Here is a 27,338-nt window from a genome sequence, read left to right on the forward strand (position 1 = left end):
CACATTAGTCTAATGATGGAGAGAGATGCCAGAAGCGAGAATGTGTAATGCGGGTTGCATCTTCAGGGGCATCTCTGGGAATTACACTACACAAGTACAACAGCGTACTTAACAATCGTCCAATAGACATGATCTACTCTGGTATTAGTCGAATGGCAGAAGACTGACATGATGGATGATATCACATATATGGAAAAATGAAAATATTACATTCCAACGTTATTGAAGTTCAGAAGAGGAACAGTTTTTTTGGCGGAAAATTTAAATCGATAAAACAATAAAACATAATCAATAAAACAATACAATTTTAATCGTATTGGAGAATAAGGATAGTTAATTAACCAACATATTCGACTCGAGAATAATACTTTTGTTAGTTGGGTTCAAGTCTCATCATTCATGAAATATGCAATGTAGCCTTCATTGAATATGAATAGTGACGCACTGATACAGAGAATCATACTATAAATTAAACGGGTAAATCATAAATACAACTGTAGCCTCAATAATATCGAATGATTCATTACAAAAAACAGACTCAATAAAGCTAACATGATATTCTTATATTTCCATGTGAACAAATAGTTGACAACATGAAATTTTTCAAATTTCTCAACAATAAAGAGAGGTTTTCCGGTTAAAAAATCTATCCCTAGTCAGAGTTTTAATCTTTATTGATATATTTTCTCGATAAGTGGAAAAGGAATTATGAAAACGTACGAAGCAAATATTTTATACTTAACATACCGGATAAGCTATTATGCAGGAATTCAATGAAGAAGTGATCAATAGGTTTACAATCGTAAGTATACTTTTCTTCAATTGGCATATATCCGCTTATAGAATTTGGCTAGAAGCAGCTGACATGTGATGTAGTGTAGATGAAGAGAGCTAATGATGATGAAGAATAATATGTTGAGATATTTTTGTCAGATAGGAACTGATTCTGTGAAGATTAAAACAGATTAGATTTTCACTTATGATTCTTGCTAAATTGGACAAGGGATCCAATTGTTAATATTCAGGTTGGGGCAACGAGTGACTTATAGCTTCAATGTGGGATGAAATAATGACGAAATGGTGAAAGAGGGAAGTGCAAAAGTTAAGTGATTTTGGAGAAACAGAAAGCCTCGCTTTGGAGAAGCAAGCAGAGCAACGTCGACAAATTTGACAGTAGTTGACTGGCAGTCCGGCAGAATGCAGCTGTGACAATCACTGTCTGTTCTTTTCGTGTGTTGAAGCGTGCCGAACTCCTTTGAGCGTATAATTTCGCTCAACACTCCGTCCTTATACTGTCTCTCATTATGTTCCCTTTCTCTCTCACTCATATAGTAAGCATCTCTGCGTCTCTTCCTCTGTTGGATGCCCTCAGACCTTAGGCCACAGCATCCAAGGCGAGGTGACGGCTGTGGAGAGTGCGGCTAGCCACATCAGCCTCTGTTTCTCTGAAGCCTTCGCGCGCCACCAAACTTCTTGGTCTTCAATGGACAACAATTTTCCCCCCTCTTCACCTTCTCACTGTTCCTCTCATCACTTCCTATTCTCTCGCCATTCCCTCCTCCTCATCATCACCGTTCATTTCCGGTGCCATCCTCTCGAAAAGTAAAGGCACATTTTGAAGCATTGCACCGAGAAAAGGTCCAGTTGTATTGAATTATTTGCATCACACTTGAGTGATCACTTACTTAATTTATCCGGATGAGATATTGCTGGTGGTCTTCTCCAAATTGGATCATATCGATACAATTCTAATTGATGGTTTTTTGGCTTATTGTAACCAAAAGCTCACTCTCGTTATTACACTGTTAAGCCAGTTACACACACATCGACGTTTGTTCGTACGATATTTTGACGTCCTTATGTTAGATTGAACGAAACTTGCCAAACATCATCTATTTAATCTGACAGAATTTATAAGGACGGCAAGAAATCGTACGAATAAAAATCGATGTGTGTGTTGTTAACCTTACGGGTCACATGCTCAGATGTTCATTGACTCGATTACTTTTAAGAGTAGAAAAGGAAAGTCAGGTTGATATTATGTGGATTTCAGTTCGCGATCGACCTTTCTTATCTGAATGAACTCTTTCTTCTTCTTTCACAAAATACAATATATACAACATTATTTGGACCATTATCAAAATTTGGGAATGGAATAGTTTTAGGAAAGGCCTATTGTTCCTTCGCAATCATATTTACATGATTTGTGATTGTATCCACAAATAAATGAATGAATAATAAATAAAAATTGATGTAAAGAAAACTCCTCCTCATATGGGCAGTTGCCTGTGTGTGAGGAGCGAGCTCTAAATATAATTGAATAAGTTTCATAAGAATAAAGACAAATCATAAAAAAGTATTTCAGATTACATCTTATCATTCTATAATACCTTCAAGTAGTACAAATAAATACAGTATTTTTTCAAGTACTGTATTATTACAGTCATCGACATAGATCAGGCATTGACATAGATGGATTCCAACATGCACTCAGAAACACACGAGCACACGTCATACAGACCAAAACCCAAAAACCACTTTTTTGGACTGGAAGAGTACATTTTTATTAAATACTCTCCTTACCTAGGATAATAGGGTAAGGTATATAATAATTACCTGTTTGGAAATATCCAAGCGGACCTCTACATTGTTATGACAGCAGGATAATATTGTTATTATTTATATGTGAAATATGAAACCAGAGTTTCCCCCATTCATCATGGAATATTGTTTGACGAGGAAACAAAGAAGAATAATCTTGATAATGAAGATAATAAAGATACCTACAATGATCCCTGACAATGTGAATTTTAGAAAGCTTCTGATCACTATCAGAATTGTTTACATATTTTACTGCCAAAAACTTCATCATAAAAAGTCAAATAAAAGTCTGAGTCTATTCCAGGTAGACGAAATCTTTTTTCCAGACTTGACTGGAATGGAAATAATATTTTTATGTGAATCACACCGTTTCGGCTTACGGTAATTAGGCTGCAAATGGAAATGGATAGCACTAATACAATGGCCAATTAATGTTGGGACCACAGTGAGAATTAATTACACTTTACACATATTTCTTCCATGTTCACAATTCAGAAGATTCGTTCGTTCTTTTGTTGTGAATCGGACCAGCCGGCCGAACCTTAATTGAATTTCAGTGTGGATGCAACCGCCATGAATAATTCTGTTGTTCAAAATGCGTGAATAACTAGATATTATAAAAGCGTTTTCCAGCGAACAAGGATCTTCAAACTACAGATGGAATAAATGCACGTGTAGCATTTCTAATAATCCATATAACCATAATTTATTCCAAGTTTCAATCTTGAATAAAAAAAAGAATTATTGGTTATTATTATTAGCAATCACTCATGATTACAAGATAATAACCACCTTTTCAAAAAACCAGAATTTACATTCATTTCAATGGATAAGGATGTGGTTGAAGGTCATGAAGTGAGAAGTTATAGCATTTTGTTTCTAATAATGTTAACTTAAATTGATCCATTGGCCTACTTTTGGCTGTGGATGAACCTGACATGAAATTCATTTGGTTGGTTCACAGATATATGGGAGCTTCATGGCTGGCACTTCCATGAAAAATGACCCCGTTGAACTGGGCCCAAACCAGGCAGAAAATCCCAACTGGTCAATTTCGAAAAAGTCGTTAGAACAGTAACTTAAAGGCGACAGGAGCTTCCTGGCTGGCGCATACAGGCCGTAAATTAGGCATATTTTTAGAATGATTTTTTGCAAAGCCTTTTTGGCCCAAATTATAGGGCGAAAACAAAACAAGACGTTGTCAGTTTATGAACTCTGCAAACTATCAACTTCCTCTACCAATTTTCTTTCCGCTCAGTTTATCACCTGAGCTTTTGTTTTGTCGCAATCTATGCTCCTCCCAACTTTTCGTTCGCCCGTGTATGTATTAAAAGCCGAGAATACGTTACAAGAATAATAATAATGATGACGTGGACATTGAAGCATGGAGAACAACGCAGTACAGGTACAAAGAGGGACAATTTTCCCATGAGAGCGCCTCTAAGGAGTAGTCTTGCAGGTATCGTTCGATGTATATAACAAGCAAGCTTGGAAGGAAAGTGTGTTGTAGTCCTAATTGTTTGGTGCGAAATTTCTTTAACAAGAAAAGTTGTCATCCGGTACAAACCAATGAAAAAGCACCATCGTACTTTATATTTATACATTATGGACTGAAAGTGTACAGACACTTATAATGCTACAGAAGTTGTATTGAACTTTGGTTTGGCAGTAGTGAATGTTGTTAGTCGCCAGTCACCGCCCAATGTGCGTCCGCCCACTCCTATTAATATTAATAATGTGCAGTGATATCGCTTTTCGTCGTCGTCCAAGAGTTATTGTCTTTGTTTAGCATACAATAGCTGTTGGCTAACTGTACATCCTCCTTCTTCAGTCGTCATCAAGCTTCCGCCAGTCGCCCCAGTCGCTTCTCCCAAACTTTATAATCAATTGTCCAATTGGTTTTTTCGTATGTGATCCGACTAGTTCCTCCTCACCTGTTTCTCAACTAAAATCACTACTAGATTGTTTTAATCTATTTTTTGAATTGATAAATAAACGATAATGATGATGTTTTGTTGATGTTTGTGACAGAACAACCTCTCTCGTAGTTTCTATTATCCAACAGCTATTTTGATTAAATCACTCATGTACTTTTTCACACTGATCTCTTAAATATGATCTTGTTAAATGTTCCTTCTATCAAGAAATCTGAGAATCGAAGAATCAAAATACTGTTCATCAAACATTCCAAGATTATAGATACAACGGTAAACTTTCCACCGCTCAACAGCACCTACTATTTGAAACCGAAATGAGCCTATTATTACAATAACTCACAACGCGAATTGAATGTTGAGGAGATGCTGAGTAGTTTTTCCACTCAGCAGATCAGTTCAAAAGATTGAATGGATAAAAAATGTTATGTTTTCTAAAGGTGCATTGTCTGATCTTTTCTTCTCGGATGAGAACAAACATGTTGAGCCCTTTAAATTAATTCAATTTTTCCTGAATAGCTTCCTACATGAATTTTATTCATTTAAATAATGAAGTGAAATTCTTTTATCCATGTTTCTGACCGAAGTTCCATGCTTTAGTAGCACGAGGATATTTGTCGGGTGTACTCAACTCTGAAACAACCCCGAAGGGATGTTGAAGAATAGGCAGGTAAACCAGAGACCGAAGGATTTTCTGACAGACCCTGATTTTTCCTTCAATTTAAAAAAGCGCCCTTCTTTCTTCGGTCCTAATACAATATTCGGACATGTCGTTTCTCCACAGTGAAAATTCTATTAACAACAAGCCATTTAGCAGGAGGCAAATCACGTTATTTAGCGTTCTGTATTTTACGGAAGGCCAGGGAAATGCGTTGTGTAAAACGCTGCAAGGCATTTGTGAGAGAGAGTGAAAGAGATGGAAGAAAGTAAGAAGAGGAAACGTTAGAACGTAGAAAAATGTATTATCAAGTTAAGCGCAACGTTGGCACGTGGTTAGCCTCTCTTATCGCAATTATTTCTCATCCGATTAGCCGTGCATCGACTGCGAAATAATCATGTGGTCATTTTCTGACGCTCAAGAGCTGCCCCCCCTACACCCCTCATCATGATGGTCCCTGATTGGCCCCCGCCGAGGGATAGCTTATAATTTTTATGCCTTGCGTAATTTAATGATGGACCACTTCGGCTCTTTCTCCTGACCTTTAAATTTGCACCACCTCGGCTCCCTGGTGGCCTCTACAGGCAGCGCTTCCCGCCCCCGGGCTGGCTGGCTGTTCATTTCCAATTTACTGTCGATTATTGATACGTGCTTGTAACGCTGATGAATTCCTGGAAGCTAAAAGCAATAAATGTGGACGATCTGGAATTATTTTTCTGCGTAGCATTGTTTTAGGTATATCAACAAGTTCTGGAATTGAATATAAACGATTTTGGTAACAGTGTTGTTAGTATAACAATGAAAAGGAATACTTACGGAGTACAATAATTGGGTCTTGATTTTTTCAGATTAGAATAACGTATGAATTGTAATAAGTGTTTTGAGAAGGGGAAAATCTTCAAATTGGCAGGTTGGATTTTTTCATTGTACTGTGAAAGGTATTTCTGATGAATGAATTCTTATTTGATCCATTCAAATTCCTCAGGAATGGAAAAATTAACCACATAAACAAAAATATTTCTTAGGAACGTTAAAATTTATCACATTAAGGAAAATCATCAATCGGAATAACATACTCGTCCATAGAAAATGCATAAGTGCTTCTCAAATGAATTTCATGTCAATTAAAATGTAATTAAATATCAATAAATTTTCTCCGATTCCATTGTTAAAGATGATTTTTATGCTGATGAATGAACGGGATAGAACTATGTGGATATTGAGAGAATGATCAAGTGATAATACATGGAATCAAATTATGTTTTTGTTGGGTGATTATGATTCCAAAATACCTCAATTACTGATAATTGTAGAGAATGATTTCTAGTTTTCAACAGCAGGAATGATTTTATCTGATATTTGTTCCAAGATGGTCACTCGAAGTCTGCATTGGACGTAGGCCCTACAATGGAGATTGAAAAGTATACAAATGTTTTCTCAGAACAAGTCACAAGCTGCGACTTTCCCCCAGGAAGTTATCTTATGAATATACAGTACTCAGTACTCAAAGTATGTACTATGTGAATGATGAACGATAAAGAGTTGGTTTGTGATCAAATTCCTGTATATTATTAATTCTATGATAGCCTTGTCGCACCTGGAATAAATCATGAAGAATGAAATCTGGAGGTTCACAATCCAACTTTCTCAATCAATATTAACATTATAAATCAATATCAAAACGAAAACAAGTATTTTAGAATCATTTTCCCGGAACACTTTTTATGCTCATACACAAATGAGTTCAAATTTCACTGAAAAAGTGAAAATAACATAATACAGTTAATTAAACATATTATATAACAATATATTCCTATTTGACTATGAATATGACTCAAATTCTACACTAACTTATAGGTGATTATGTTACTCACAGGTTGTTATCGACCATAGGTTTTCCTGAAATTCCTCTTACATCAGTCTACTCTATATATTTAATCTCCAGTCGGAAATTTGCAATTTTGATTTTGGAGAGTGAGCTACCACCTCTACAGTAAAAGATACTGTAATATTATAAATTTAATAGTTTTTAGAAAATTTATCTAAGCTTCTAATGAAACCCATTTTTAGGGACATAAGGAAATAATAGAGAATCACACAAGTGCCTTCCTAATCTGGGATAGGCAAATCCGCAAAGCACGATCAGGAGCAGCATCGTAGTCGGCGTGTATAAAAATAGCTAGCACCACGGCAGATTCGGTGCGCGTGTGTGCGCAGGCGCGTGCTCGTGGAGTGCGTGCGTGTGAGTGGAGAAGTGGTGGGGGTAGTGTGGAGCCCCCTCCAGCGGCAGGCGACTTGAGGCGCCCTTGAGAGTGAGCGCGTTCGCGTTCAGTCGGTCACCGAAAGCGAAAGCGGCGACACGAAGCTGAGACCGAGAGAGAGACTGCGACAGCGTCCAGGAGCGAGCAGGAGCGTCAACCGAGAAAGCACCAGTAGCCGGCATTCGGTCGATCGATGTCGCATCAACACATCACTCGCCACTCATCCTTATCATCGCTTTCGTTTGTATCATCAGCATTCATTTACTATTGATTTGTCTCATTATACAAACTGAGTATACACCAACATGTGTTCATCCTCGTGGTCAAAAACTTCTGCAGAAGACTTTCAAATAGTGTTATAAAATTTTCCCCAACCCTTAGACTTTCTAGTAAGGACCTTAGTTGTCGTGTTATCAGTTTTTATTTGTATTGTACATAATACTACAGATAATATAGAAACTATTGCAGATAAAGTATTCATATTTGATAGAGATTTATATATGTCCAGTTTGTTGTAGAAGAGGGAAGTAAGAAGAAATGGAGTTTATTTAAATCAGTACAAGTTGATCAAATCCTGTACAGTACAAAGAGGAGAGGTAATTGTTGTCCGGTGGAGATAAATAACTTAGAATAGACTGAACCGACAAGTACAAACTAGCTCATTCTCAGCGAAATCGCACCGATCTCAGGACAAAACTTAGGGGAACTTATTGTTGTTAATATTGTTGAGATGGCACCGCGTCGCAACCAGCAGGAGGGCCTAGACGGCGCGGCCATCGAGCGTCACGACGCTTCGACGACGCGTTGCTGCACGCCCGGCGACTGTCTGCGAGGAGGCGCCCTCATATCGGTCGACGACCTGCGGGACGCCATCAAGGTGACTTGCAACAACGAGCACTGCAGCGCCGGCCCGTTCATGCACCGAGAGTGCTTCGAGCAGTGGGAGCAGACCGTTCTCACCTACCTCAAGAGTTGCGGCCGGGCGCGATCCTGGTCTGAGCGCCAACGCCACCAGAACCTGTGGACGAAGAAAGGCTACGACCTGGCATTCAAGGCATGCGGCTGCCGGTGCGGTCGCGGCCACCTCAAGAAAGACTTGGACTGGATGCCGCCGCCTTGGCCGGCCGGTTTGCGGGCTGACGACGCCGAGGCCGCCAAGAAGAAGAAGCGCCGTCACAAGCACAACTCACGTCCAGCACTTGCCGTTTCCGCTCATCACCTGCCTGCACCGAACCCAGTGGTCGTCGCCGCCTCCGACCTGACGAGGGGCCGTGCTGGTTCGCTGTCCTCGTCCAATGGCTCGTCTTCGCCGCCCGCATCCGCCTCCAGCATCTCGCCCGTCCACTCGGGCTCCGTGGCTGCCGTCCTTGCTGGCAAGAAGAAGACGAAGTTCGACTTTTTCTCGGACAGGTGAGTCAACTTCATTATTCTCCATTATTGCATGTCCGCTCGACTTCATTTCATTTTCTAATACCTCACTGTTATTTCCACGGTATTCCAGTTGTGTTATCATGTTGATCATAAAACTGAGGCACTGAGCTGTTGTGTTATACCCTGGAAATACTCTTTAATTCAGAACTTACGATTCGAGCAGAACTTAGAGTATTTTACTCCAAGAAAATTCTTAGGACCTTGAATTCATTATTTAATTAGTTAGAGCTTTCACGCTCTTTCATTTATTTATGAAATGTCAATTGCTTACAACTTACAATGATTAATGAATGAATCATAATAAATCAACATTATAATAAATCAATTAATTGTGTTGAAATGATTTTCTGTATGTATTTGAATCATTTATTTCATGAAAACTTGATTCACAATACTGAAAGGTTTTTAATCTTGAATTTTTAATTTACCATTTTATAAAAAATATTATTGATTCTCGTGTAGAATATAGTATTCATAAAATTAAGGTTGTTCTGTCATTCATAAACATGGAAAAATGAATGAGTTTATGAATTTTATTTATTCACAAAAAATAAATTACTAAATAAAACTTTAATATAGTGATGTCCCATAATTTCAACATCAATTCTAGTTTTGTACATTTTAAACAGTCTGAATTTTTGTTTATTGAGCTGATGTCAATTGTTCATCGAGGATTGTTTATATAGCTTACTGTATTTGTATTCATTTATCCTCGTGGGTGTTCATGAAGTTGTCATCGGCCAAATTGAAATTGTAGTGATGTCCAACAATAAGAAATCTAATTTTGTGTGAATAATCAGAACTTCTGAACAAAAGATAGTATGGTATAGTATGAACTATAGTTTGGTTCAAACAAACGACTATTTGTTTTTTTTTTTTTGTTAGATAATAGAGAGATAAAGTATTATTCATTCTTGAATGATTCAATAATGCAATTACATTACTGTGAAAAGAAACTTCACCAACTATATTTGAATTTGCTATGAGTTGAAATAATGAATTTACTTCATTACTACATGCAATATTGTTTCATTTAGAGTTGCACAGAGGACAATCACTTGTATCATCACAATAATTACTCCATAATATGTTTCTGTAAGCACTTACATAAGATATTATGGATAAATCATTAATAATTATATTATGTTATAGATGCCTTGTTAAATTTTAAAAAATCAGTCTACTGAATGAATAGGTTTATGCCTACTAAATATTATCATCTTCTAGATTCAGATTCGACTTATAATCTTTCAATTATGGAGCTGTAATAAATACTGGTGAAGCTCTCTGTATTCCAACTTCTAACAAAATTGATAAAACAATTTTCGTTCAACATGAAGTTTAATGGATTCTTAAATTGTTGTATTGATTCTTCATTCCATATACTTCTTCAAATGCTCAATAAATAAATAAAATTTTGTTGGATTTTTTTTTTGGTGCTCCTTACAGAGATCAAATTCATGAATTATCATCCACTAGGATTTCTGTTACTGATATTACTTATAAAATTTAGGGCACCCAGAGTCAGTCTTAATGTTACAACAAAAGAATTTATCCATTCTTATTGCATTTCAATCAGATAATCATTCATCAATGACACAAACATTCAACTATTTTTTTATTAAAAAAGTTATAACAATCTACAGGAAATGAGAGTTTCACTTCTATCCATAGAAGATGATGAGAATCATCCCATTAATTAATAAATAATAATATTTAATGTAGCATGTTTGCATAGTAACCCATCTTCAAGTAAAATTGAAAAAGATGGGTCTGTTTACTAGCAGATTTCACCAGGTTAGGGAAGCTCATTGCCTGCGTAGGATGAGAGAGCAGCTGCGTAGATTTATAAACCGTCGTCGACTCCTCGCTTGGCGCCCTGTTCAGTGGGAAAGGGCGCGAAACAAGCTGAAAGGGCGCATGACGCTACCGGGAAGCACGTGCTTAACCCAGTGCTTTTCGTTTGCCTGCAAATTTAATGCCCAAGACATTCACGCACCGTTCCCGTAACCTTCAACCCGACTGCGAATCTCGTCTCATTTCTGACGCGCGAGTTCTTTTGTCCAATTCGCAATCACTTCTCCGTAGCGTCTTGTCGGAACAGAAATTATTCATTTTCAAGCTATTCGCTCCCATATTCTTGTTTATGAAGAACGCGAGCTCTGATATCACCTGGTCTTAAATTAGAATTTTTCTCGCCAAATTTATTCAGACCTTGTTAAACACCTCCTGTTACGATCTTTTTCTATCCCTCACAACGGCTGTTTACTAAATTTGACCCTTCTTCCAGCAAGCTTTTCTGTTGAGAACATAGGAAATGCTTCAAAAATTCAGAGTAAAGTTATATTTCAAAGTGAAATTTCTCCCGGAACTTGATCTTCAACACCCATGAAAAACCCCTGTTATGCAGTTTCCCATAACTGTTCTACCTGCTAGTTTTCACATTTCTGCAATAATTCTTATGTTCAATCATTATTTACTGCCAAAATGATTAAACAGAAAATTTCAATATGGACCCAACAAACGATGACAAAGCTGAACTAAACTTTAATATTATTTCAATTTATTTGCCACTGATCAGAAGAATGTGATCCACTAACACAGGATAATATTATATTTGAATTGATATATTTGAATCATTTTGAACAAACAATATATGATAGTAATTATTCATTTGAAAACAAAATCACTAGTGTGGTTTTTCCTGCAATATCACTAAGTTAGAGTGGGAATTTTCATTCCCTGCAATCAGGAAGATGGTTTAAATGGTTTCAATTTGACATGATGGACCATAAAAAGTTGAATTATTTAGTCAAAAATACTAATTATAAGATTAATGTTGTTTGCTGCTATCTAGACTGTAGTCTCCAGACAACTTCAACATTCAGTGATTAATTCCAAATTATTCAAAGTATTTCTGTCTGAAAATCATTGTCATGCACGGAAGCTTTTAAATATTTACTTTGTTTTATACCCAAAATAATAATAAGGGACTAACCGCGTTCTAATGAGATGCGTTCCTAGTAGCATTATGTTGCGTAGCACGTTGATGGCTCTATCTACTATCTCGTTCCAGTAGGCCTATGTCAAGCTGCTTGCTAGAAATAATGCCCGATTATTTCATTATTTATGATGGGGTATGCTCAACAATTTATTATTATTATTCGGGAGTGAGGCTCGTTATGGAATAGTTGTCACGCCAGTAGTTTCAGAAGTCCTACCCACATGTTGACTCAGTACAATTAAATGTCGGACAATGCAATAGTAGCACTGGAAATTGTTAGCGTGTTTTTATTGTTACAATGAGTGTGGTGCGGTGGTACATAGGGTAGGTTGGATGCGTCCTGTCCCTTAAAAAACAGAATTAGACGGCATCCGGTCAATTATAACTGTCTGGAGGCAACGTTTGATCAGTTGTCCGTGGTAAAGGATGGGGGTTAGAATACTTACTCTAAGTTGACTGCATTTGGGCACATTCCGTTACGCATCCAAATCTGGGCTGAATTGGGCTCACAACAATGGTGGGAATGGGAAAGGTAATGATTGCTTGACTTATCTATTCATTTACCTCAACCCTACTACTCCACTGCTCCGGAATGGAGCTCCGCAATGCACGTAATTAGAAGTAGTTAAATATACTTCTCGACAAAAAAGTGCGTAACAACATGAATCGTTAAGTGGTACTTGGAGCAAAGCCACATTAGTTTCTCCATGTAACCGAACAATAGTGAGCTCTTTGAAAAACAAACATCATTATCTGGATCATTCGGATGGTGGTTCCAAATAGTAGCCTAACATTTTTATTGATGAAACACGGGAAATGAAGCAATATCCAGAGAAGAAGTAAAGATGTATGTAGGATCATACTTTCGATCCATTTGGCATTATCTTCCATAAAATTAAAATACCTCTTATTTTTCAATCAATCAATGTCTCAGACTCTATTGCCTCTTCATGTCGTGTGGCCTGCAAATGGAAAGAAATACGATCATAATACAAATGCCGCGAGTTTTCTCCAGCTACTCCTTCCAAACAAAATGACAGGAGGCCCACTGAAGAGATCAAGCAGAATAACGTATTGCCAGAAACGAGTACATAATTCATGAATAAAGTTCATTCCATTAAAAATGAGATATTTCTCTCGTTAAACCTTCAAGGCGACGGAAAAACTAAGGACGAATCCTCACGACTTAATAGCATGCCCTTCCATTATGCTATCTTGTAATTTCCTTGCTAAATATTGATGAATTCATTTCAACAGCTCTCAATCCTTGGCTAGCTATAAACTGAACATTACCTGTCACTTAAAAATTTATGGAACTATAATTTTCAGCCAACAAGGTCAAACGAAATCGTGAACAACATTTTTCACAACTGTAAACATGAACATATTCGTTTATCTGATCTAGAAAAGTTTAATGGTTTTATTACCAGTCCTAGCGCACTATTTCCATGCATTCAACATTTCCAATAACCTTATTAGAATATTGGAGACTTGGAAAAATGTTTGTTCAGTTTTATAGTTCTCAATTATGTGTTTGCTATACTGTTTGTCAACAAATTATATGCAATTTATGATTGAAATAATTATGTTGGAAGCGAACATTTTGAATATTGAATAGCCTTGCTTGCTTTTTCATGTTATGTAAAATATAATTCGAGTATCAATGGAATTCAGACGAGATAAGATAACAATGGTAGGATAGTAAGATAGAAAGAAGAACTTAGTTGTCATTGAGTGAAGATGTATATGATTGAAAGTAAAGTACACTAGTAGATAATTGAAATATTTATTCAACGGACACTTGCGAAAGTAAGGCTTATAATTAATTTATATTTATCATTTTATCCATTAACAAACTTATATTTCATCGAAGCAGCATTCTGTGTGATGAATTATCATGAGACCCTGAACCAGAATGTGAGTGAAATAAAGAATTTAGGAAATAAGAGGTACTATAATAGAGAAGAGACTATTGGAAACATGTCGTTGATGAAACCGGGTTATGACTCAGCCATCGACCATATTTAATTGATCATAATATTTTTAGCAGTAGTAAATAGTTTTTTTGCTTTTCTTTCTCAAACATTTTACTTCTACAACGCAGATAACAATTCCGCTGCTGTTTTCGATAGTTCGATGGTAGGATCGTACTGTAATGATATTCGTTTTGTTGCCAGAAATAATGAACGATTACGCATACCGTTGCTTTGTCAAGGACACCTCGATGACTCCACCAGCACCTGCTTAGTTTGGTTGGTCTTGATTTTTTCTTTTGTTTTGAATTGATTCGGTTGTAATAGAGTACTCTTTCAATCAAATTTCCTTTTCAAGTTTTCATAGAGTTCAATAAACAACGTTTATACGTTAATAAACTATAGATATAATCAAAAACTATTCTATAAATTTTTTAAATTTATTGTTTGTCATGATGCATCGACATCAACACTTAACTATCATCTTGTTTTCCATACAGTATTCAGTATGATTGCTCTTCCAGGACGGCAGAATGTAACTACCTACAGATAAATATGAACTTAGCAAGTACGTACTATCAATTGCTAATAAACTGTGGCCTAATAAACTGAATAAATCTATCATGGACTGACTAGAATGAATATAATAGCCAATACTTATATACTCATATATATTATTCATTCATTGATGAGTTTTCTTGAGTATGATTCCTCTATCATGCAATGATCACTGCCCTCTCGTTCAACCAAGTTAAAAAATTGAACTCGTGAACAACATTTTTCATGATACTGCAATTACATGGATCTGTTTCTACAGCTCTAGACCAACATAATGCCAACTTGATTACGAACAGCTCCGTTTATCACTACAGTAATAACATTGAAATATTCAAATGACCCCATTTAAATCATTGGAAAAGATATAATAATTAGAATTTGTTCAAGTTTAATCGATCAAAACATAGAAATATGATGATGATGTAGTTTCAAGCACCATTGGAATTTTTGAAAATGTCGTGAGAAAAGATTTTTTCAAGTGGTGATTGCTCACTTTGCATATACTGTACAAGAAAAACATCTCCGATTTTGGTTGCTAAAAATAGCACGAAACTAGCTATGATTGCCACATGGTTTGGAAGGAATCGTGAGAAAGAACATACATTTCAGTAGTGGAACACTTCATCTCGCTCTCATCTCTAGATTAGACCATTGAGGATAACACATTTCTATTCGGATAATCTTCTGTTGAATAATCTTACTTCGGATTTACTTTTGAAATGTCTTGTGATTTGAAAAAAAAAACTAGCAAGAATGAATGAATGAATTGACATCTGAAAAAATTGTGTTTATTGAAAAAATTCAAAACACATTTTTATCACCTATCTCCATTTTATTTTAGTGTGAGTACAGCGCAGAGCTCACCTTCATCAGTATCCTCCAATTTATTGCTCTCAAGAGAATATAGAGCTATAAATATAAAAATGTTTATGCCAGCATTTTGATTTTTTTCACGATAATATTGAGAATCGTGAGTTATAGAAGTCAGTGCCTTGTCCAAGTGGTTTACTTGATATTTTCCAGGCCAATCTACAATTTTGTTAAGCTAGTAGATGATATATTATCACATATTCGATGCTTATTTAGTCAATGATATTATGTTGCAATAGTAAACAAGTATACAAGATTACATATATGGTGGAATAAGACACCATACTAGCTAGGAGAGCAAGAAAAACAAGAATTCGACCCAGTTACTTGTGACTTGCCAGACAAACCACAGACTGCAATGTGGGTTACAGTCTTACAGTAGGAGTAGTGTCTCCCGTCGCCAACATGCTCGTTTTATTTGTCTGGTTGTTCAGTATCAGAATGTGCGACCTCAACAAGAACAGAGCCCACTATTGTGAGATTCACTTGAAACAGTCATCATTGGTTGAATGCGGAGTATTGGGGAGTTGTTTGCGGAGTATTGGGGCAAATGCTGACAGTTGTAGTGATGTACTCTGGAATGCATGGATCTAGTCTTCCCAAGGGCGCACCATCATAGACAGGTTTATTTGGACCGATCCATTGTAGGGTGTCTGTTCTATATTTAGATTTTGTTTGGGAATTAGTTCTGGAAATGTCTGAAGCACACTGAGAGCACATGAATCACTCTTCTTGTCATCTATCATCTAGTGATTGTTTTACATCTTCACTTCATCCAATCTTTTTTTCTTACTTTCATTCCTTTAATTTTTTCTGATCTGCTAAGCATTTTTCATCTTTTTACTCCGAGAAAGCTAGTTTCTAGTGAATTTGAATTGGAATCAAAATTGATATACTTTGAATAATTTCGATTGTATGAATGATCGGATCGGCTGGTTCAAATACTGTGTACTTTCAGTTATAAGCTTCAAGATAACTCCCTAGCAGTCGCAAATTCTTTGAATCTAAATTTAACTTTTTCTGGTTCGTATGTAAAGGACGGTCCAGACGCTGAACTTACATTCATCCTCCTTCATAATTCATGCCAAACTCAAAACGTCTTTGACCCCTATGGCCATCATCTCATAATAATTAGTGCATTGCACATAATAATATTCAACGTCTTATTTTATCATCTTCTCCTCAAAATTTTCAATTTCTGAACAAGAATGGAAAAAATTATCGCAATGAATAACTGTGTAAATTTGGTTTATAACCATTCTACTTAGGATCTTGGTGGATCATGTATGTTGTAAGCTATCTACTATTAGATTTTCTAGCAACGAAATTTGGAGAAACTTGTGATTTGTTCTCCTTTCTCATCTCTATTGTATCGATTATACTCATTGGAAACAGTCGGCTTGTTGTTATCGACTTCCTGGTTCATTTCCTGAAGTAGGACTGAACATTCAAAATACGAGTGGACTTATCGGATAGGCTAAACCCAAGTAATTGGTTTGCAATTAATGATTTTAGTGACAAAGTCCTCAGTAATGGGGACGAGTCGCTCAAAGCAGGATTGTTAATGGAATATAAGCCTACATTACAAAGGATCTGTTAATTGATAGCCTATTTTTGAGGCTCATCGTTGTATGCTCTTGCACTCGTTGATCGATGGTTAGCCTGTTTTACTTCATCTTCTGAATTAAACATGAATCGAGTTGGAATGTTATGTTCTGATAAATCGAATATTCTCCACACATGGTTTATCGAGGTCATTGTCATTGTCAGTATTGTCACACATGTCCCCGTGCATGACTGACGAGCATCGCTCAAATGCTGGGAGGTATCATTAGGATCACAAAATAACATCATCAGAAATTCATTTTCAATTGTGCATTATGTTGGGACATATAACCGAACGAGATGCTATTGTTTCTGTTACAAACCCTATTTCATCATCCATTGGCTTAAAATCAACAAATCTATTTCGATAATTATTCCACTTGTAGCCCTGAAACGGCTAGGGACATGCATTACAATATCCCATTTATAATTCAGATAATTTAATGTTGTTGAATTTTCAACGGAATGAGGGTTTCAAGTTCTGCTATGTTGGATTTTTTTCTAAATAAATTACAATAGAGCATGAGTCTTCCTATTTAATAAATTGTGAATGATGATGTTCCAACTATTCACAACTATCCATGTTTAATATAGAAAAAGTTATTAATAGGAATTTGTTGTGCACAATGAACATTGTAACGTAAATATTCGTTTGGCGTATCAAAATTGACCTGCTATTACGAAAAAACTAGCAGTCGTTATAGTTTTGCAGAAGTTTTTTAATGTGTGAGATTTTTGTTTTTGAAATTGAATTTTTGTTCTCTGAGCTCCCTAGACATTGATTAATGTGGATCGTTCAAGTCCATAATCGGTGATATACGTATGCATGAACCGGTATGCGTATACGTTCTATGGTTGATTGGGATTTCAAACAGAATAGGAAAATCAAATTGCGGATGCGTAACTCACGTATTTACAGGAATATGAACGTTCCGGTTTCAATCATTCAACAATACATTGGAATCTGATGCACCATCACGAGAATTCCTAGAATTATCTTGATTCTGCTGAGAGATGATGTAAATGTGTAGTAACAATACAACAATAATGGGTAACGATCTTTGAACTTGGAATACAATCCAACAAGCAATAACAATCTGAAGCCCAAACTTCAGGTTCACAATAACAATAGAACTCATGTGGAGTTTTTGATGAGAAATTTGTTGATCATCCTACAATAGATGAAACACAACTTAATTAAACTGAATTAAGTCAGAAACTAGTAGTTATCCATAACGTCTACATATAAGAATCAGAGAGAGTTGAAATCCACTGTGAAAAATATGACCATGTTCAAGCCATCTCATCATATAATAATCTCTTTTGTCCACGCGAGTAATATCATAACCAATGGAATTAATGTATGCTTGCCCACTGAGAACTGTTGGTTGTTCACTCATTCTACAAAGACTTAAAATCCAGCAACTTATTCGATGCTGTCATATTGGGCATTCTCAACCATTCAAGAAATGGAATTAGAGGAGAAGGGACAATTAACATATATTTTTATGGGCAATTTGACCCAATTCCTTGACAATCTTGTAATCACGTTTTTGTGGAAAGAAAAATGGATTATAATAATAAACTATCAATTCTTGTTATTAAAACGATCCTAGGAAGTTACTACTCCATGTCTGCAAGCGAATATATTCTTTCTAAATCCCACTCTTTATATATTAACAAAGTTCAATAAACTCATTTCGCTCTCATATTAGTATGAGATCGATAGTTATTCACATAGCAAAACCTATGACTTATGAGGATTGATGGACCCACTAGCTACTACTGCAGTTCTCCATTAGTTCTTGGAATAAATTTACTGCTAAAACCAGTTCTCCCAGTAATATAGATCGTTGAATGCCGAGATAAACATACATTTCCAGTTAAAATTGTTTGTTTATGTAGATCTGTAAACAAAATGTATCGAGGTCAGCATTTCTAGAGGGCACGCCACTTTCATGCTATTTATCGATAATTCATTGATAGCTTTATAACCTATTCCTACAGTAATCTCTAGGGAATCGTGAGTGTCCATTTAATCGCGGAGCTAATATACTTGCAGTTATAGAAGAAATATTCTATCACCACATATAGCTAATAATAGGGTAAGATCTTACAGTATCATTGTATAAAGTCAGTTGAAACGTTTTGAATATTTCTTCGAAAAATTTGAATTATTAATAATTTATATTAATTCCATCAAAGTCTATTTTTATAGAAAAAAATCAATCAGGAATTGAGGAATTATGTTGTGGAATCATAAAGAAGAAAATGTTTCTATGAAATCCTTTAAATTCATTGAGTATTTTCGTTGTGGGATCGAAGAGAAGAAAAAATATTTTCAATGAAAACAGTAATAAAGATCGTCAAGGGGAATCAAGTACCTGAACTAATGAGACTAGGTCTAGGATGAATGACTTCCGGATGGGTGATTTCATTGGTTATGATTTATGGGACAATAGAGATTGAATTACTCTGTTTATATCAAGGGAACTGGCACCGCTGTTGAACTTCACTCTCTAATCTCCATCGGCATTCTCCTACTAGCTAACTAGAGGGAAGATTCAAATACATTTTAAGATGTAAAAAAATGTTTGGAATTTCTGATTTAAAATTTGCAGTTGACTTTAGGTTTAAAAAATGATACTTAAATAAAAATACTTATTACTTGAGATATTGAAAACGTATTCTCATCATCATTAAATAAGAACATGATATTTGGCCTCCAAAATGATAAGGAATAACAAATAATTTGACTTTTGAGATTTCATTGTTGTTTTGGAGTAGAGTACGCCTTCAAGAGAAGTATGCTTTGTTTGTATAGCCTACTCTCTGAGCGGGTGTAATCAATTAGATATCTCAACATCCATTTAAAATTGAATGATCATTTGACCATTCTCGGACAAACTCTATGATAATTAATTACTAACCACCTAATTAATCACTCGTTCATGATCTTATCTAAACAATTATAAAATTATGTGTTGCTGAAGCCAATATCAAATCAAAAACAAAATGGATTTCATACCGAGTGACCTTGATGCTTTCTTGATTATCCACACTCTTGAACAAACTAATATTTTCAACCTTGCCTCGCTTGAAGATCACTTGAATATAAAAATAGTTGAAACTCAAAAGTTAGCACCTAGGAGCGGCTACCTTTATTTGTGATCTTGGAGTTATTATTGTGATGGCTCTTGGGCTAGATCCAGCGCCCGACACACCTGTTTCCTGCTATTGACAAAAGTAAACAATAGATGACAATGTGTGCTGTACATTGAAATTGAAGTACCCGACTCGAACCGTCTCATTAGAACACGTTGTGCATCGACACAGCTGAATGCAACCCATGATATTGTGGCTTGTGTACTTGATATTCTTCTCATGCAGTAAATCCAATGAAAATAGTAAATCATTTCAAGATGAAGATTTGAACAATTTTCCGTAACAATATTGCACAACGATTAAGTTAAAATGGATAAATAATAAGTGGATCATTACTTGAATTTTTGTTGAATAATTCAGTATCTTTCGGAAAATTGGAAAAATTAGATCTTGAGTTAGTTACTTGTAGTATCCATTTCCGATTTTCATATAAGTGAAGCTCATTTGGTATTAAAATTGATGGATTATCGTTAGAAGACATTTCCTAAATAAATAGGATGAAGAATACATCTCAAGGCACATAACAAGATAATAAGATGAATGATGATTACATGATAATAATAATTCTTCCATACATCCACATAAATTATCATTATGATAGATGTTTGTTCAGATTCAAACTTGTAACTTCTTTTTATCTCATCTCCCAAATATTAAGCTAATTCACATTTGCAGTATTACATTTTTAATAATTGACAAAAAAAATCTCATGACAATAAATAATCATAGAAGGGTAAAAACATGGATGATTTGGAAATATGTAGTTTCCTGTTTGCATTATTGAAATATTTGTATTTTTCTTGAGCTTTGTAGTCAAAGTTTTCCACTAATGTGAAGACTAATTATCCAAAATCTGAAATCTGAGAAGTTCAATTGTTTCTGAATAGTCTGTTTTTTGGTCAGATATATCCAGTTTTGGAGCTGCTTACTTACTACGCAGTTTATGCCGAAACAGGTGATGTGTAAAAAAAGGAAACCGAAAGAACCGGAAGTTATATAGGGTCAAGTCACCTGCCATCAGGGGGAGCAGAACCAAGTATCTGTAACGGTGCAAGGAATCCTCATGAACGACGCCCGCCCCTCATCCCTCGCCACGTAACCCCTACCTGCTTTGTTGTTGTTTCCCTCCACCCGTGTCCTTGACACACATGCAAAAACCTTACAGTACTGAAATAATTATAGTATCTTTGTGCTATCATACAATTCTTCGCTTATGTGCTACATTATCATGCATTTAGCGTGCTACAATAATTCCACTATTCAGCATGTGGAGAGCTCACTCTCAAAGTATTAGTAATATTTGTATGAAACTTGAATTATTGGTATATAGATACAAATAAGAAGTTCAGTTTGAATGATAGAGTTGTGAAACTTCTGTTTTCTTAAAATATTTTTCAATATGGGAATATCAATGTTTTTAATATATAATGATTTTGGGGAGGCGTACCAACATTCAGTTAGGATAGCACTATTGCTTCAGGAGCATCGAATATCGAATTGTATCTCAAGATAAGAATTTCAAAACTGAATTCCATTCTGATCATCTGAGTTTGAGGGTCAACTAAATTCGAATCGAATTGTACATTTACCTTTGCACCTAGTCTAGTGCATTTTATCGAAACAAAAACAAATGGTGAACGCGTGCGAGAACTAAAAATCAAGAGAAATTTATTATTTGGAATTGGAATTCAATACAGTAAATGGTCCTACCATCTATCGGCTCCAACGAAATTTGTAGAAAGGCAGTGGCTAGTAGCCTACATTCAGGACATGCTATAAAACATGATAGGAGCTGGGCTTCTCAATCCCAAAAACTTCTCATTCTCAAAAAAGAAACCTATTACTCATTGATTAAGAGGAATATATTTCACATTGGAATGCCAGATATGGCCTTTCTCATGAGATTAGTGGGACGATCACGCTCAGAAAGAACTTGGTCTTGATAAAATATGTTCAATCCTAATAAGTGCTAAAAAATGTTTTCGGAAAGGACACTCATAATGCGATTGGAGCTGCGTGCAAGAAAATGGTGTTGAAGAGGCGGTGGGAAGGGAGAGAGTGAAAGGGAGAATCGAATTCGATAGAGATAGGAAATCTGTTGGATGTGGCAGAACAATTCGTTGTTCCTCACCGAGTTTTCAGATTTTTGGATCAGATAATTTCTCACTTATTTGAAATTTCTCAGATTGAAAAAAATATTGCATAAAAGTTTATATGGATAGATAAGCTCGAAGGTTATGAAGCACAAGCAGATTCAACATTGTTTTTCATATTGATATACAGTAGCCCACTCATAGGCTACTCTTATCTAAAGTACAAATTGGAAATTCATGAATGTTTCAATTATTATAATGTGTATCAAAAATATCATTCCAAAATACGATAAGAAGAATGATTAATGATTCTTCTCCTCTTATCAAAGCTATTCAATTGTCCATGGAATAAATTTAATCAAACCATTTACGCGATTCAATTGGTACTGAAGCCGGAAACCATCTCTTATCGAGTGGCAGTTTAAATTCTTGCAATAAATATTTGAAACTATCACATTGTCTATCTAACCTAACATGAGCTTTCCATCACTGAATGATTATCAGTCTAGTCATTTATTCAAGTCATTTCTCTCCCAATTGATTACTTTCTATTATCTCCTACAAAGACATTATTATCTGTCAAATCATACTCACTAACCACATGGGCATAATATCTTCATTCCACTATCTTCAAAGGTTCAGCCTAGAGATTCATAGAATATAACTTTTTATAATACAGTATAACTCAAGCTGAATATTTGCTGTCATATTACATATTCTCTATGTTCTCTCATCATAATAAAAAACTTCATCCAAATAACTAATAATATTTTCAAAAAGTTCTGATCTCCAATTATTATCATTTATCGCAATTATTCATCTATCATGTGAACAATACTTCAAGTAATTACTCAAGTAATACTTCTCACTTCACAACTAATTTATGAATATTCATACATGATTACTTAATAATCATTTTGTTCATTGATTCAGAGAAATAGTAACTCAACATTTTTCTCTATTTTCGACTGTTTCTATATTTGTACGTCTACTCGGTCCTAACCGTAGCCAGTTGAAGTCAGTAGTTGTGCAGTAGGCGCACACCAGTCAAGCAGTACGGCGTAGCAACACGGTGCGTCAAATGAAGGCTTCAAAGGGCAGCGAGCAACGCTGCATTTCGGTGGATCACACAAAGGGCAATAACAATATAGCAGTAGTCCGGTCATGCGGAATCACCAACGCCTGGCTTGGCGGGTTTGGCGGGCCCAATTAAGGACTGCTGCAATTATGCATCGGCCTTTGTGTGCGGTGCAGCTTCATAGTCAGAGCTGCATGAGTCTCCAACAACCACCAACATGTGAACACCAACTTGAATAAAACTCGACCTGATCATGTGTGAAGCTCCAGCTCACTTGTCGCCATTTTTAATTTCGGCCCTTTTCTCGATTGCAAATCATAACACGCCACAAACCACTGCACATTCGCATTCATTTGATTTCGCTTCCAAAGGAAACAACTATTGTTATTGGTACATCATTTTAATTAGTGTCTCTAAGAGTTTTGTTGGAATGTTTTGATTAATCAGATCATTCGATAACTAAAATGCATCTGATCAAATAGTATGCATACAATGTAAAGATGGGATCATTGTCCCTTTTAATCGAAATCAATGTGAGTTATTTGATTGCAATATCAAGTAGCATTTACTAACTAAACATTAGGTTAGATCTGTGCATTTAGATTGGAGAAAAAGCAAGGATCACAATCGGATCTTTGAAATTAATTATTAAAATAGATTACTTTGAAGTAATCAGGTACCAGCAGTCAATTTCATCTGAATTTTCTTGAAAAATTACAATTTTCTCTGTTGACCAATAATTATCAATATGCCTCATCTTAAAAAATCATTCAATGGTTTTGGTTCTAATCAATCGTACATTTCTGTAATTTAGGCTATTGAATATAGATAGTTTTATTGTTAAGAATCATTATGACATAACTCCATTCTAAACTAGATTAGAATATGAGCTATCATAGGAGGCCTGAATTGACCTAAATTAAATACAATTAGGCCCTAATTACAATGATAATCCGCATGGATATGGATAGAGAAATTTAATCATATCCGAAATTTTGCAATTCTAGTTGATGAAACTAAAAGATTTCCATTTATTGAAATGGAACCTTTGGTATATCATACATTTTCATATTGGTTCATGCGAAAAATGATTTATTAAGATTTTTCTGTTGAAACCACAGTAGAAAGGACTAACTGACCTTCCTAAAATTGAATATTAAAGCCAAGTTTGTTGTTGGACTATTTTGAGAATAGGTGATTCAATCATTCAGAACGTCGATCTGTTTCTGTTGCTGTATTGCAAGATAGCATCTGAGAAAGTAAAAATAGAGAATGGAAGGTGAAAATGGTTAGCAGCGGGCTTTGAAGTTGTGGAGAGTCGATGAGCAAAAAGAAAGCACCAAGTTCAAGGCCAATGCTACAACAAGCCGCTGCAAGCAGACAAAACATCAGTCTATTTCAAGGACATAGTTGATGCTTTCAATACTACTGCCTGTCCCGTATGCTTGCATATCAACGTTACAACAATGTTATCATTTTGTCTTGTCTGTTTTGGACCATTTGCCCGACAGAATCTATTGAATATTAACTCACTTTTTGCTATTAGAAAAAACGACTAACAGTCAGATATTTTACAATAAATGAATTAATTACTCACTTTGACAACGATATCTTTCGGCAGGTTCGCCATCTTCTTGGTTGTCTTATGAAAATGAATATTAACATTGAAATATGTTGTAAGATTGTAATTAGATAAGTAATGTGTAAGATTAACATTTGGAGACATTTTCGCAATCATTTTATTTATTCATTGACGAGTGATTGATAGATAAATGGAGAAGAAACAAAAATCTGTCTCCTGTGATAGTGTTATATCGATTTATTAAATCAAAATAATATCAGCAGCCCCCCTACCCGAAACAGTAGAAAAATCGACTCTATAGATTCGGAAAGATCAAAATGTAATTTATATCATATATCGACTTCATCACATCACAAAGCGTTATGTACCTAGTAGAGCTCATCATGTTGATGAACCAGAAATCATAGCAAACAATCAATTTACTAATTAGATGGAAAACCGTCAGTTACTTTTCGGGGTGATTTAGATGAAAGGGGGAACATTTAAAATATTCATAGTCTTATTATGATTTAGGCAGGAGATGTGGACTACTTTTGAGTGGAGTATGGAAACATTATAATTTTAAGTGAAAAACGACCGTTCGCTTCCTTTTTAAAGCGGTTTGAGAAGGGAAAGGGTTGATGCCTCCTTTGTGCGCAAATATCCCCTCAACGCTGATGCTGCTAATTCATCAGTGGATCTCGGGCAACCCTTCTTTTCCGAATGTGCTTATTTTCTTTGAAGACTGCCAGAAAAAGTGGCAAGTGGAGTCGAGAGTCGAACCCATGAGGGCCACTCGACCATTTTGGTCCAGCGCCACTCCATTCAAAACGAAGCAAGTGCTCACGTGCTCAGCAAATAGACACCAAACAGTCAAACTTTCATCATTGATGCCGAAGGAACGGCTCGGCTCGTCTCAAAAGTCTTTAGGGTATCATCTATTCAGTTTCAAGACCCAATGATCCCATCATTCAAAAAGACTCCACACTTTATAACAGTCTTGACTACGGTTTTAAAATTTCGGTTTCGAAACTTTTGAATGTTTTGTATGAACTGGCTGTTCATACTTGAGATTTCTTAATTCATGCTCACCTTATTTCTTTATCAAAGTCCCCGCTGTAGTTAACTGAAGTTGACAAAGCTTTTGTTGGAAATAGTGATGTATTTAAAATTCACATATACTGAATGTCAATTAGGAATTTTAATTCAAAGACCACACTTCCTATCCCATGGTAGAACTACTAGTACTGCTACTACTATGCATCTTACAACATTATTCCACTAATAGAATAATGTACGATCATGATTGTGAATGAATACATTCTACAGTTCATGTTTTCCTGAGAATGATTCGAATCACAACACTACCTGGTTTTGACTGTAACCGTGTATAATTATTATCAATACAATTTGGCACTGATTTCAAATCATTTATTTTATAAATATCATCTCAGCTTGAATCATATTGGTCAGCAGTTATCAGTAAAAGCTAAATTACCTAAAATAAAGGCTAAATGTGATCTATGTTTATAGTACACAATTGTGCTGTAAAAGGGCATTATATTTACTGTCTACATATAAAAACTAAGTGATAACTGGGTAAACTGTTTGAAATTCAGAAAGTTGGATGTGCTGAAATCAGCTCTTTTAGAAAAATAATGTTTTGTTCAATTTTCGAACATCGTATTCAAACCTTTGAAAACGTGGATTGGAGATTATAGGGATTGATAGTTGTCGATGAAAAAAAATCCAATAATATCGTCCAAGTTCACTGCATGATATAAATGTATCTACTGTATTTAGTTAGGTATTACATAAGAAATATCCGATTCATATCTGCAAATAGGATTTTGTGTGCATTTCCACCAGCGACTATGGTTCATTTCAAAAACAGTATTGATATGAATAATCTTTCCATTAATCTAACGGATTCTCCTCAAAATGAAAATGTGTACAATGCTATAATCTACATTATCATGCCATAAAATATTTCGCGATACACAACAAGCAACAATCAATGTTTATTGACGACAAAGTTCTCATGAATATAAAAAAATATTCAGAACTTCACTCTCCTGCCAACTTTTAAATATCCTTCCACTGGAAAATGTGCATAAGTAGTTCGAAGCCATCTTTTATTATAATCAAATTTTTCCATCCATGCCAAAACTGCAAACAACTCTAAAATCGCTATTTTTCGGTCCCAATGTAAACTTAAAAATCAGTTTCGGCCAATCATTATCCACTTAGTTTACATTGTTGGGACCTTATTATCCAAGTTTGTGTTGCATAATATTTTCGGCTGTAGCCTACATGCAAGGTGAGCTTCGCAAGGAAGCCGCTGGCAGACAGCTTTGGCTCTGGCTTGGCCCTAATAACCGAAGCATTTGTTTTGTATTGAGAAACACGGCCTAAGGCTATCAACGTTCATTATCATTCAGTTTAGACTGAATCGAAGTGAGCCTACTCCTTAGAACAGGTGGATAGAGAAGGTTAGTGGATGGGAAATGCTGCTGGCTGAATCGTGCTCAACCAAACTCACTCTA

At 35.6% G+C, this 27,338-nt stretch overlaps 1 protein-coding gene across 1 annotated transcript in view; it reads left to right on the top strand.

Moving 5' to 3' along the window:
• Nucleotides 1-7,534: 7,534 nt before the first annotated feature.
• Nucleotides 7,535-27,338, top strand: part of LOC111043518 (headcase protein) — a 113,105-nt gene continuing 93,301 nt past the window's right edge. Inside the window, exon 1 of the mRNA XM_022328494.2 lies at nucleotides 7,535-8,864. Coding sequence (XP_022184186.2) covers nucleotides 8,185-8,864 — 680 coding nt within the window. The 5' untranslated portion in view covers nucleotides 7,535-8,184. The remainder of the gene's footprint in view (nucleotides 8,865-27,338) is intronic.

The sequence above is a fragment of the Nilaparvata lugens genome, chromosome 2 (genome assembly GCF_014356525.2).
Source record: "Nilaparvata lugens isolate BPH chromosome 2, ASM1435652v1, whole genome shotgun sequence".
NCBI lineage: Eukaryota > Metazoa > Arthropoda > Insecta > Hemiptera > Delphacidae > Nilaparvata > Nilaparvata lugens.